Here is a 13301-nt window from a genome sequence, read left to right on the forward strand (position 1 = left end):
TCCCCTTTCTTTGTGGAAACTCAACTGTAGGCATTTCAGCATTAGCCTAAACAATGGTTTTGAATATGTTAAGCCTCTAACAATTAGGGAGCAGTTTGGGGCATTGAATAATGTGGAATGATGCAATTGAACCTGACAGCTTCAACAGTCAGCCTACTCATGGGACCCAAAAGTTGTTCACACTTGGTTTCATCTCTCATCACACGCTGAGTATTAAAACCTTACTGGTGCGGAGCTGAGACAGAAATGAGGCCTCTTATTAGAAAATATTTCATAGCATAAAACCTGAAAGGAATGGGAGAAAAGGCATGTTCAAAGAGTCTCAAAGTTTTGAGACTCAATCTGATTGCATAGAGCTAAGTATTGTCTCATTTTTCTCCCCTTTGTTTTTTTCTGCTGAAAGAACATGTTTTGATTGAAGAGACTACTTTCCCTGGAAATTTCAGATAGGAGTAAATGTTCAGATATGAATGCTCTGGAAACTTCATAGTCATACTGTTAAATACTATCCTGGAGTCATGCAAACAAATACAAAACTATTCTAAATATTTTGGAGGACATCTATATATATGAGTTAAATGTTGGTAACTTGCAACTCTTGTTCTTTAATTAGAAGAGTATGCTTGTACTTTCTCCCTTGCTGTAGAGGAAGTATTTTTAAACATCAGTCAAATATCAATCATTTTGTACTGCACATGGGCATTCTCTGAATTACAATGCATCGTCCTTCTGTGCTGCACTGCTGCTTATGGCTTTACTGATTTATTGAACATGCCATAAAGGAAAGCAGTGTGTTGTATACCTCTGGATGGGCTTAAACCCTTCTGCTAAAATATTTTCAGGAAAATTTGCTGCCTTTTCAAAATAAATACTTAGTAGTCTTGGGTTTTTAGTAATTCATATATTTTGATCATGTATTGTGTTGAGTGTTTAAATAGAAACAGTTGAAATAAAGAATAATACAGCCTTAAAAGTTCTGCATTTTAGAACATGTGTCAGTCCTGTGACCTTAATATGTATTGACAGGATGATTGCGCATTTTTAATAAATGCTTGCTACAGCTTGTTTCAACTGTGAGTGAAACATGAAGCTCCTATTTCACCTTTAAATAATGTAGCACTCCTCCACCTTCTCTACTTCCTTGTCAGATAAAGTCGTCACGTATATAAGAAGGCTTCACAAATCATTATTCTTGTCATTTTACATTGCCATTAAAAAAAAAGGTATTTTCAAAGGTTTTTTATTTGCCTTCAACTTACTTGAACAATTTCCTTGTGTCTTTTTGCTTTGAGAGTTGCATTGTACGCAGGATGGCATTGGAACTTGTATAAGACACCTTTACTATTATTTTAAAATGCAATCAGGGGTAACATTTAGGGTGAAACCGTTACTTGTGAAAAAACACAAGTCCTTAGATATTGTTTAAATCCTGCTAAGTCTTTTGATCTGTTATATCAATCCACTTAGCAAGCGTTTAATTCCTTTGATGTCTTCTGTTTTGTGGTGTGATAGTTAACAAACTTTAGCAACTCCCTTCAAGATACTTAGGTACTTCCAGAAAGTTCTTAAAGCTATTTGTGCATGTTTCAGTTAAATAAATGTGTATTCCCCTTGCTGATTATAGCTACTCTGCCATCATAAATTAATATGTAGCTGCTATTGCACAGTTTTAAACAGTCTTGCAGTGAATTACATGGACCAAGAGCTAAGTATAGAAGCTTCTGTGTAAAATGTGAGCAGTACGTACACTTAATGGAATTAAACTAAATCTTTTAGGGAAATATGCCAAAACTAAACAGAAATAAGACCTGGCCCCACCCTAACCCCGAAACTATGAGTAGAACTCATGACATCATATAAACTTCCATTTTCCTAGTCTGGGCTTTTAGATATGGTTGAAGGATAGTACTGGTTGAATCTCTTAATACTCCATTCTGTAAGGCTTTATCAGTGAAAGGATTTGACTGAAGTTTGTTTGGTTTTGAGGGGAAAACGGCTGAAGGTTGCTGGGAACAGCAGTAGTTAAGTTGGAACTGCCCTATGGGCATTCTTTTACGGAAAATAGCAGGAGCTGTGCAGTATTGCTGCCTTCGTCAGTGTCACAGTACTAATACATATTGTGTTTCTGGAAGCCGTTGTACCTGGGTAGCTGGAAATGGCTGCATTATTTTTAAGACTTAGAAATAATTCAGATTAATTCTACTGAAGACACGCAATTCTTTAAAAAAACCCCAACAAACAACCAGAAGAAGTAAGAGCCATATTTAAAGCGGCACTGTGGTTCCAAGTCTAGCAGTCTTGCATGTACCTGTGAACTGAAAAGTGAACGAACCCCTGATCATTGTAAGCAATTACTTGTGGCTTTTTCTAACTTTGTGACAGTAGAAGAATGTAAATATCAGGCACAATTTCTCACCAGTATATAGTAAATAAAGCATCATTGAAAACAGTTGTGTGAATTCATAAAAGTCCATTCATCAAGTTTAATACGTTGGCAGAAAGCCAAAAGTTAATGGTAGTGTGTGATTCTTTCCAGAGACATAGTTTATACTTCGTAATATTTTGCTGTAATAACCAGTATGTTTCCCCTGTCTCTTGTGTGCAGTTATGCATGTCAAAATGTCCCACAAATTGAGTTCCTTACTGTTCACCTTCTTTTTTCATTTTTCAAAAAAAGTTTCATTTGTAAAGCTTGTTTACATTTTCTTAGGAGATTAATTTTAAAACCAGTGATCACACAGGTTTGTGTATCTTTGATTCTAACGCCGCCCCCCCATCTCCCCCCAAATCTTTTCTTTGTTCTGAAATAATTTTTTTTATCAGGTAGGAAAATGCCTTTAAAATAAGCAGCCATGCTTTTATTTCTTTGATTGCCTGTCTCTGCAACTTAGCATTTGACACAAATCTTTTTTTCTTCGAAAGGGAAAAAGCATAAGCAGCCAAGGAAGAAGGTATTTTTATTGCATTGGATTATGCAAGATTTTGGCCAGCCTCCTTAGCTTCATCTGTTTAAGGGTTCATTTTCGCTTGTTTGGCACAAGTCCCAGCAGAGACCTTCAGAATTGTGGTTAGCAACATGAATGAACACAAACTTTGGGAGCTCTTCAATAAGTAGAGCTGGCCAACTGCCAAAAATACAGTTCCTTATATGGGGTCAGGGCAAAGCTGTGGTTCCCAGAGCCCCCTATTGTATAGAAAACATACTTGTAATGGCTGTTTGCGTTCTTTAAAATAAAAACAAAACAAAACAAAAAAACACCAGGCTTCCAAGTCTATCAAAATAGGAAGTAACAAAATACTGTGCACGTTTTACTAATGATGGAGTCGAGCAAAGGAAATATGGCTCTGTGTAGTTAAACTATAGAGCTGAAAGTTGGACCTTTTGACCTCCACAGCCGGCTTGTGATGTAAGGAACCCAAGCATTTGTGAGACATCTGTTGTCTACCTGCCCTTATTTTGTAAATGGTTTAATAAGATTAAATAATTAGTAGGATAACCACATGGTCGCCATGCTACTAAGTCCTAGCATTGAGCGCATACTTCAGGATCGCAAGGAAGTCTGCCCGTCCTGCAAACTGTGGTTGTTTTAAAATGCACTTTAGGTATTTTTAATATTTGCTACAGTACTTTTTTATTAGAAGGGTTTGCTTTAATTAGAAGATCTTGCCAACCACAAATACAACACACTTCAAAACCTGATCTATTTTCGAAGCACTGCAATTCTATTTCTGTACTCACAAATGGAAAACATTTTTTTCTTTCAAATACATTGTTTTAAAAAGCATTCAACTTACAAAAATAATAAATGTGCATTAAGAAGGCTTCTTTAAAATACATTTAGCATTTCCTCCCGTTATAAAAAAAGGTTTCAAGTTTTAATTGGTTTCTTGCAGGCAAACACCCTACCTGGATCTTCTCTCAGTCTGCCTCCATCCCACATGTACGGCAATAGGCTGAATCCAAATTCAGCCATGGCAGCACTTATATCTCAGTCTGAAAACAGCCAAGCAGGTAAGCTTCCTCTGCTGGTGCAAATGTGCAGCTTCACAGAACTCCTTGTTTTTAAAAAGGTTGTTAAATTGTATTATTGATTTCTGCTCAACTTCTGGTTATTAAATGTCTGTACAAAGTTGTTCTGTGTTGGAAGTAAATTCTCAGTTCTGTGGAACAGCGCGGGTTTTCTTCCCCCTTTTTTTCCCTCGGTGTGTGAAATGTAAATGTTTAAGCAGAGCCATCAGCAGGCAGGAATGCACCAGTGTCTCTTGTGACTCCTGTGATTGATGCGCTCAGTTCCCAGCTCTTTGCAGCCCGAGTGACACAGCTCTGGGTTTTGTCGTGAATAGTTGAAACCTTTATTTGCATAATTCATGAAATTGCATTACATACAAGTTCGTGTGAAAGAGATCCCGTTAGAGAACTTGTGCAGCATTTAATAATCTTGTGAATATTTACCGATTGGCATTTGGTACCGCGGGCTCTCCGCTGCGGTTTTAATGAGCCGCTGGCTTTGCTTTGTTTCATTCCCTCCGTAAGGATTTGTTGACATGTCGTAGTAGTCATGCCTGTTTGGGGGAAGGGAATGAGTTTAGCAGTTTACCAAGAATGGATCAGTCATGTCTTTGCCCTCCAAGGGGTCGGAGGTCGCTTGACTCAGAATAGGGGGAGGGCAACCTTGAAGGGGGCAGATAGGGTTATTTTATTGAGAGGCCATAGGGAAAATAACCCTTTTGAGTCCTTCCAAGCAAAACGTTTTCGTATATTTAATGAGGCCTTTTTTGTTTGTTTTACTACCTTTTTAGCAAGGGGCTTTCCTATACTTTGCTTATAAATAGGAATTAGTGAATTATACGCTTTCATAAAGTTTTCAGTAAATTTGCAGAATAATGCATGCTTGTTAGATGGCAGCAGTAAGTTTAATATGTTATATATTTTATGAGTTGTTTTGGGATGCAAAGTGTTAAAAAAATACAGAGCATCAGGATTTGCTGTGATAAGCATACAGATTAGCTGTCCACAGCTGTGATTCATTACTTTCACCGTACAAATTAAAAGTGGCTGAGGGGAGGGTACTGCAAATGCAAACCACGCTTCTGTGCTGTAAAACTGAAAGGAATGAAAGAAGTGAACATAATCCATGGCCTGGTACAGCCTCAGAAATGTGTAAGGACAACACCTTACATGCTACAGTTCAGCAATCTTAAACTAGTTACTTATTCACTCTTCAGCAGTAACTACAGATAGAAGTTGAGATTGAAGGTATTTTTAAAATATCTACATCAAATATTAAAACTCTTATCTAAGAAAAGGTGATTTATCAGCTGTGAAATATTTACACTGCAGATCAAGATCTCGGAGATAACAGCCGAAGCCTTGTTGGCAGAGGAGGATCACCCAGAGGAAGTCTCTCACCACGGTAAGCGTTATTTACATGGAGAGAGCAGGCAGAGGAAATGTTTTAAGATTTGCAAACTTCACTGTCTTTTTACCAGCAATACCAAAGTGTTTTAAAAGCCCGTATATATAAAAAAAATAAACACACAAATATAAATACATTTATTTTTATATTGATAGATCCTTCAAAAAAAATCTCTAATACATCCAGAGAGCTAAAATTGTGCTGAAATTTACTTGTGTATCAACTGAAATAAGGTTTACAAATTAAGGTTTGTAGGTATGTTAGTTTACTCCCTTACTTAAGAAAGAGTCTTGCTTCAGAAGGATTTATCTATCATTTAATACATACGTACTGCTTATCTTCTCAGATTTGTTACCACAGTTGTAGTTCAGTAATATTTGCAAAAATTCCAGAATCCCATATACTTAACAGTGATCACAAGAACAAGATGGTGTATAACATTAAATATCATTAAAAATTCCAAGCAAATATTTTCTTCCTTTTCCCCTATAACTTCAAAATTTTTAGCAGTTCTCCGAAGAAAAAGTATTTTTTTGTTGTTCTGCTGCAATTCACATTTGCTAGAAAACTTAGAGATAAAAATTCTGCTGAAACTGTATCATGTTATTTTGTTTTCAAATATTTGCTGTTAAAATTTCAGTATTATCTTTCAAATATTTCAGTAATATTTTCTGTGTATTTTAAGCAAATCTTTGTTTTAGAGGGCTTTCTTTTCCATACTGGATCCAATTTTGAGTTAGATTTGTGGTGTTATTACTCTGTTTTTTACTTAGGGACTAACAGTAAAAAAGATTTATCTGAAAAAAAGATTTGTCCTGAAAAAGATTTTAGGATAGCTAAAAAATGCTAGTTACACAGAAATAGCATTGTAATGATGAATTTTATTGCTATAAGTGCGTGTTTGTTATGGTAATTTATAACAAATATGTCCAAATTAGATAATTTAATGTACATGCCTGGTGTTGTTGATCTTGTATTATATTCCTTAATTAATCAAAAGACATCTTGCTCGATGGGATGAAATTATCCATTATAATACTTAGGTATTATTACCTAGTCATGAACTTGTTTTTAAGTTTTCCAATATGTGTTGCTTCTAAAATAATAAATAGAGAATTTACAAATTAGTTTAGATGGTGTTCTTAGCATAAATATGTATACTTACATTAGCATATAAATTGATCTATACAGACAAGGAATTTCAGAGAATTTTGCAAAGAGAAATGCTCAACAATTAAGAAATTCCAGAAATTTTGATTTTATATTAAGTAGCCCTCTTATGCATACATGTTGTGGTAATTACGAGTTTTAATGCCTTCTCAGTTCATGTGCAAAGACCTGGGCTTTGCATGAATTGCATCGGTCATGACTGTGTTCAGTCTGTCTTTTGGTCAAGTACTTGGGAAGGTAAAGTTCTTAACTATGCTGCTTCCACGGAGTATGTATGTTCAGGGTATGTGCAGTCCAGTGCTTGCAGCATGGTAAAATATCAACTGGTTTTGATGGGGATGCTAAAGCAGAACTGGATGGTACAAAGGCCACCCCAGTCCACAGTTGAAAAGCTTCCTGCAGCGTATGAAAGCTGTAGCACTTTGCAAAGAGGGGAGAGATTTTGCTTGGCAGAGTTGCTCAAAAACAAGCCAGAAAGGGGGGGAGGTGGGGATGGTGTGAGAGAAAGCAAGGGGGAGAAATTGGTGCTATAGTAACAGAATTGAAAGTTGGAAAAACTTCGTCTGAAAGACGTAGCATGGAAAAAATTTAGAAAACCCACTTGCTCCGTTAAGTTCAGTAGTCAGTGCATTTCACCCCTGGTTTGTGCAACAAAAAAGATGACACGTATGTCAAAGTTTCTAACATACGTAGGTAACTCCTCACCTTCCCCACTTCAGTAAATAAGTAACTCTGGTTACTTAAAGTATGGTTTATAGTGAATAGAAAGCTAACTTAAAAAAATCTGCTGTCTGGAAACTTTGCAGCTCCAAATGTTACCTGCTGTATCTATTAAAATTATTTAGCTGCAAGTTCTGACTCTGTTCCCTTTGAAGCTTATGAGATACATAAATAACACAGTTTTCCGAAAGAACCATGTGATTTTCAGCGAGTTGCTTAAAATAAAAACACTTGCAGAACATTTGTTTGCTGTTGATGACGCAGCTCTTCAGAGAAGACATATGTGACTCACGAGCTTGTATGGTCATTTCCAATTCATATTTTTATATCCTTGTACCCCAATATAACCACAGCGTTTGATGTTTAAGCTGTCGTATTTTAACTTTTAATATATATATGAGAAATACAAATATACCTGGTATATGTGAGCTGTTTCCATTTTGCAAAGGAATTGCTGCTTTTCCCAAGGTAGCACTTAAACTTTTTTTTAACCTATACTTAACCTTAGATTTAAAAATGTGTTATGTAATACCTGCAGTGAAATCTGTATGTATGCTTATATCTAAATGCAGTATTGCTTCTAATTAATGCTCTATAGTATGAGTACCAAACCTAATCCAAAAACAGTTGTGAAAGCAGGCAAGCTGTTAAACAGGGTTTTCATCTCCATGGCAAGATTGGACCAGTCCAGACAGCACATTTATAATCCTCTTGGAAACTCTGATCAAATACTATGTGGAATAAGGATTCGACCCTAGCATGCAGGAACCATACCCTGTCTAAAGGATGAGCTAAAGGTTCAGTTGGAAGAGGAGAGATTGAGTAATGTTGCAATACACAGAAATCTAGATTTTAATTTTTTTCATCCTTCTCTTGTACAGGCTTCCAGTGAAAGATTGCAGAGGTTATACTGTCATGTACTGCTTTGTTTCTGCCTTTTCAAAATTGATAGGAAGCAGTCCAAAGCCCAACAGGAATTTTGTTGGTGATTTATAATTCAAAAGGGAAATCTGTTAGGGTAACATTGTGTGCTGCTCAGGAACATGGTTCAGAGAACATGCAGAGAAGTTTCTGGGGGAGTTGTTCAGTGGTTTTATGTATTTGTTTTCTGGTTTTGGTTTTGTTTTGTTTTTAATGGGTTGTTTGTGTGAAGTGTAAGTGTAGTACCTCTGTGTAGAATGTTCCTGCATAAACTTTTCCTTCTGACTGCTTCAGAACATCATGTAAACTGTGCCTTTTAAGACTGGTTTTGCTGTCTCTGTGCTGAACTGTTACATGCTGTTGAGTTGTCATCTCTTGTCAAAAAACACTACCTTGGTTACCCATTCATCAGGGCTTTTTGTTTTAACAAGTGCTTTCCTTTCTTCCTGTATGCAAAAGAGGAACTATTTATAAATACTTAACAGAGCTCTTAAGTCACCTACTTAAAACCTTTTCTCATAAAAATCGCTTTGCTCTGGTGCCTACAAAATGCTCCACAGTCATTAGGTAGCTAATGTGCTGTGACCACTGCTTATTACGGTAATCATAATTAACACACTGATTTCCTGAGCTCTCTGTGTTGTCCTGTACAGGGACTCTGGTGGTCTTGTTGGTAAGTTTGCGCTATGGGTGGAACAGTATGCCTGTGATCCCATGATGGCACCAATTGCTTACAGCAATAACTAATACCTGAGAATCTGAGCTCACTGAAATTGATTAACCACCCCCCGCTCCCGGAAACAGCCAACAACAAAACCAAGAACCAGCTTTTAGTGGGCTTTGGTGTTGGTCCTGTAGGAGGAGTGGGACCATGCATACATGAGATCAGAAAGCTGAATCAGAAATACACCGAACATCTGGCTCTGCTCACAGCTTAAATTGTGCCCCTTCCAATGCAAAGGAAGCCTTCTCCTAGAGCCTGAGAGAGGTAGCCAGCTTTCACAGTGGCTATGTGCTGAATATTTAATTTTCTCCTGAACGAGAAAAGACATGTGGCAAGGGGATTATTCTTTGAACTGTGTGTGATCATGAGTGAAAACGGAGGTCTATTAAGTGTTCACAGTACAGGCAGAGGATAACTTCTAACTTGCATTGCATCCCTTGTGAAATAATGTTTTCATGTAGTCCGTCAAAAATCCAGATTTGCATGACTGTTTTTAGAACAAGTTAGTCAGTGGAATTATATCTGGCTTTTCTATGTGATGATTTTAATAAATTGATTTTATTTTTCCCGGTTTTCTCAGGGAAAGGCTTGAAGTTTGATGTGGGTTGGGGTTTTTTTGCCCCCAAAGTTGGTGTTCTGTGTATCCGTATTATAATGGTTTCCTGCTGTAGAAGTGTGTGTTGTATAGTTTAATTCAATGCTGTTTGTCAGTTACTGTGTTGTTACTCTGTATGCAAGAAGAGGTTATGTGCTTTCTCAGTATAAATTCTCACACTGTGATAATATGTCTTTTTTTTATTAAAGCCCTGGCAGTGAGAACCAGGAGTTCTTAGTGATTTTGATGAATTAACTTAGTCTTGGAAGCATAAGATATGTAGGTGCTAAGAGCTGATGTAAGAAATTTCAACAGCCTTTTTCTAATACATTTCCCTTCATCCTTTTCTTCAAACAATAAATTGCATTATTTTCAACAGATCCCCTGTGAGCAGCTTGCAGATTCGCTATGATCAATCAGGGAATGGTTGTGGGGAAAACTTGCCCCCAGTAGCAGCCAGCATAGAACAGCTTCTGGAGAGGCAGTGGAGTGAAGGACAACAGTTTTTATTAGAGCAAGGCACCCCCAGTGACAGTAAGTACCCACAATCTGTTTATTATGACTTTTGCCAACTGTTACTCAGAGCTGCTATTCTGTGCTTGTCCAAGAATTCTAATAAAATTTATTTTCTGCTGTGAATTGAAATATAACTGTGGGGTACAGTTCTAGCATAGTTCTTAGTGCAGCGCATGGCATCAGTAGATTACAAAAGACTTCTCTCTGTAATTATGTACCTTTTATAGATGGGGAAATTGTGCCATGGAAGAGGAAGTAACTTGCAGGTCTGGGGTTGCAGAGTTTGGAAAAGAATTCTGAACTCTTAGATCCACTACTGTAAATATTGTAGTACAGTTCCCCATTTTTCTTTATATTGTGTGATATAAATTGGCATAATAATTTTTTTTGTTCTATTTTTTTTTTAAACCTGACTTTTCTACTTCGGTTGCTGTTTGAAAGGAAAATACTTAAAAATGTTCGGCAGGAGTCCTACTGGGCTTTCGTGTCTTTATTATATTCTGCCTTTCTTGTGGGTTCCTAAAGCAAGCAAATTATTATTTTCTCAAGTTATGTTTAATAGAGTGGAATAGTCCAATAATGAATATGTTAAAAGTATGATCAGTAGATCATGTGAATCTCTATATTCAGCAATGTATCAGTATCAAAGACAATCACTGGATATGTTAAAAAATTTATTTTATTCCAGGTTATGGTTTGTGTTATATTTTATTGAATGCATTATTCTTCTCATTGGTAGTGTAAAGAGGTATCTAGTTAGTATTTTTATGAATGGTATCCTGACAAAAATGCTAATTGTGAGGAAATTCATGCAGGGATAATCCTTTAAACATGATAGCTGGAGGACAGGTTTAGCTAAGTCTTATTGCATCTCATTTGAGCTCACTGAGGGTTCCTTTGTATGTACTTGAAGAGGAGGGATAAAAGCTAAATCCTTGGGAAATGACCAGATGTGCCTATACCAGTAGACTTATGTCTGTAGTAGCTCCAGAGGTCATGTTAAACAAATACAATTTAGAATTAAAAAAAAAAAAAAAAAAAAAAAAAAAAAAAAAAAAAAAAAAAAAGAAAAGAAAAAAAAAAAAAAAAAAAGAGGAGGCTCTCCCTGTGGCTTTACAGTCACACTCTAGTACTGGTTGGGAAATCCAAGTTCTGAAACCAAGTGGGAGTTTGAGAAAACTGCTCGGTAAAAATCAGGTCAGTGGAGAAGGTGCTGCCCTGGTTGTGGAGAGGCGGGGGGTAAGTGCGGTGCACACAGAGTGCTCCCTGCTGGGGGATTCCGACATCGCCGCTCGCAGCTCCCGCCAAGGTGCGCCGGGACAGCTTCACGTTACAGGACTTCTGGTTTCTTCATTGCTTCTATGCATTTATGGTTCACAAGTCATTAAATCAGAAAAACTCCCTTTTCATAAATTCGGGGGATTTTATATAAACATTGTTGGTTGCCTGTGCTGCTAGTTGAGCACATTCTTGTCAAACGTCTCTGTTTTATAAGGTTTGCAATTCCTAATACTGCAGCTGAACTGGATTTATCCCAACTATGCAGTTAACCTGTGCTACTCAAATACTTCTATATTCTGATTTCGGCCAAAGTTATCACGTACTGCTGTTTGCTCAAAATGTATGCTGGCCCTAATGATGCTCTATCAGTATTTAAGCCAGGGGGTAGAGGTATTCCAAAATTACTGTCACAACATACTGTTGCAATTTAAATTACTCAAAGTTAATCTTAAATCTTTCAACTAAAATGCAGACATCTGTAATAATTTTCTATTGTCACATATTTGCTAGTCTTTGTAATGAAGAGTTTAAAACTGAATGAAGGTGTTACTCGTTCATTGAATGTGGCTGTGGAATATAATGTGTGCATTTTTGTCTCAGTTTTAGGAATGCTTAAATCATTACACCAACTTCAGGTTGAAAATAGGCGGTTGGAAGAACAGATAAAGAATCTGACTGCAAAGAAGGAGCGACTGCAGCTTCTCAATGCACAGCTTTCAGTGCCCTTTCCAACAATAACTTCAAATCCCAGCCCTTCTCATCAAGTACATGCCTTTCCAGTACAAGCACGTAAGTAGAGGGGATTATTAAAGTGTCAAAGTAATTTGAACATGTATTTATATGAAATATCTATTTCATCCACACATGCCATTGATGGGAGATGAATATAAATGTAGGATGAATATAGACCACGTATTTGCTGATGTGCTAAATGTTTAAACATCAATCGGTTAATTTTTCTGAACCATTACTACTTGTTTCAGTGCAGTTTCTCTTTTAATTCTGCTTGGAGCACATCTGTTTGAATCTATTGATTCACCAATTACTTAGTTAATATTTTACTATTCAGCAATGATTTTAAAGTTGACTTTACATTTTCTGTTTAGCTTTCATAATTTTGAAATAATTATTCTGAATCTTTTTACATGCTACAGAAATTTAACCACTGTGTGTTTTTTGAAATAATTACTTTAGCACCTAGCACTGATTCCTTGAACAGCAGTAAAAGCCCTCATCTGGGAAACAGTTTTTTACCAGACAATTCCCTTCCTGTATTAAATCAGGTAATTTTTATTTCTTTCTTCTAAACCTAAACTTGTTACAAGTTAACTCATCCCAGTCCTTGCATTGTGGTGTTAGGTGAAATTTTATGCAGCTGAGGGGGCTTTGTTGTTTGTTTTGACACCAGGAGATAACCTCCAGCGGACAAAGCACCAGCAGTTCATCAGCGCTTTCCACTCCACCACCTGCTGGGCAGAGTCCGGCCCAGCAAGGCTCGGGAGTCCCCGGAGTTCAGCAGGTCAATGGTGTGACAGTGGGGGCACTGGCTAGTGGTATGCAGACTGTAACCTCCACCATTCCTGCAGTGCCGGCTGTGGGTGGAATAATTGGAGCACTGCCAGCCAGCCAGCTGGCAATCAATGGAATTGTAGGGGCTTTAAATGGGGTAATTCAGACCCCAGCAACAATATCACAGAACCCTTCTCTCACTCATGCAACCGTGCCACCCAATGCAACACATCCTCTGCCAACCACGCTAAATAACAGGTAAGAATTTGCTGATTTTATGTTTTTCCTCATAGCGGCTGCTGTTCTTCAGGTTAGCTGGGTTTTTTGTCTTCCTCCAAATATACTGTTCATTCCTTCACTTATAATTGCCGAAGTAACTTCTGCTCCTGGCCTGTGAATGAAAGTGAGGAGGCATTTAATGGAAGTACAAATAGTCAAGTTAAAGAAA

The 13301-nt window shown here is 37.2% G+C and overlaps 1 protein-coding gene across 3 annotated transcripts in view; it reads left to right on the top strand.

The window, feature by feature from the left end:
• The window catches only part of MLLT10 (MLLT10 histone lysine methyltransferase DOT1L cofactor), a 126591-nt gene that overhangs the window by 103703 nt on the left and 9587 nt on the right, over positions 1 to 13301 (top strand). For all 3 annotated transcript variants that reach the window (XM_066198926.1, XM_066198934.1, XM_066198940.1), the window contains 6 exons: positions 3895 to 4012; positions 5342 to 5414; positions 9927 to 10081; positions 11945 to 12133; positions 12539 to 12627; positions 12753 to 13111. In XM_066198926.1, coding sequence (XP_066055023.1) covers positions 3895 to 4012; positions 5342 to 5414; positions 9927 to 10081; positions 11945 to 12133; positions 12539 to 12627; positions 12753 to 13111 — 983 coding nt within the window. The remainder of the gene's footprint in view (positions 1 to 3894; positions 4013 to 5341; positions 5415 to 9926; positions 10082 to 11944; positions 12134 to 12538; positions 12628 to 12752; positions 13112 to 13301) is intronic.

Source organism: Chamaea fasciata, unplaced genomic scaffold, assembly GCF_029207755.1.
Source record: "Chamaea fasciata isolate MVZ Bird 193981 ecotype frontalis unplaced genomic scaffold, bChaFas1.0.hap1 SCAF_1, whole genome shotgun sequence".
NCBI lineage: Eukaryota > Metazoa > Chordata > Aves > Passeriformes > Sylviidae > Chamaea > Chamaea fasciata.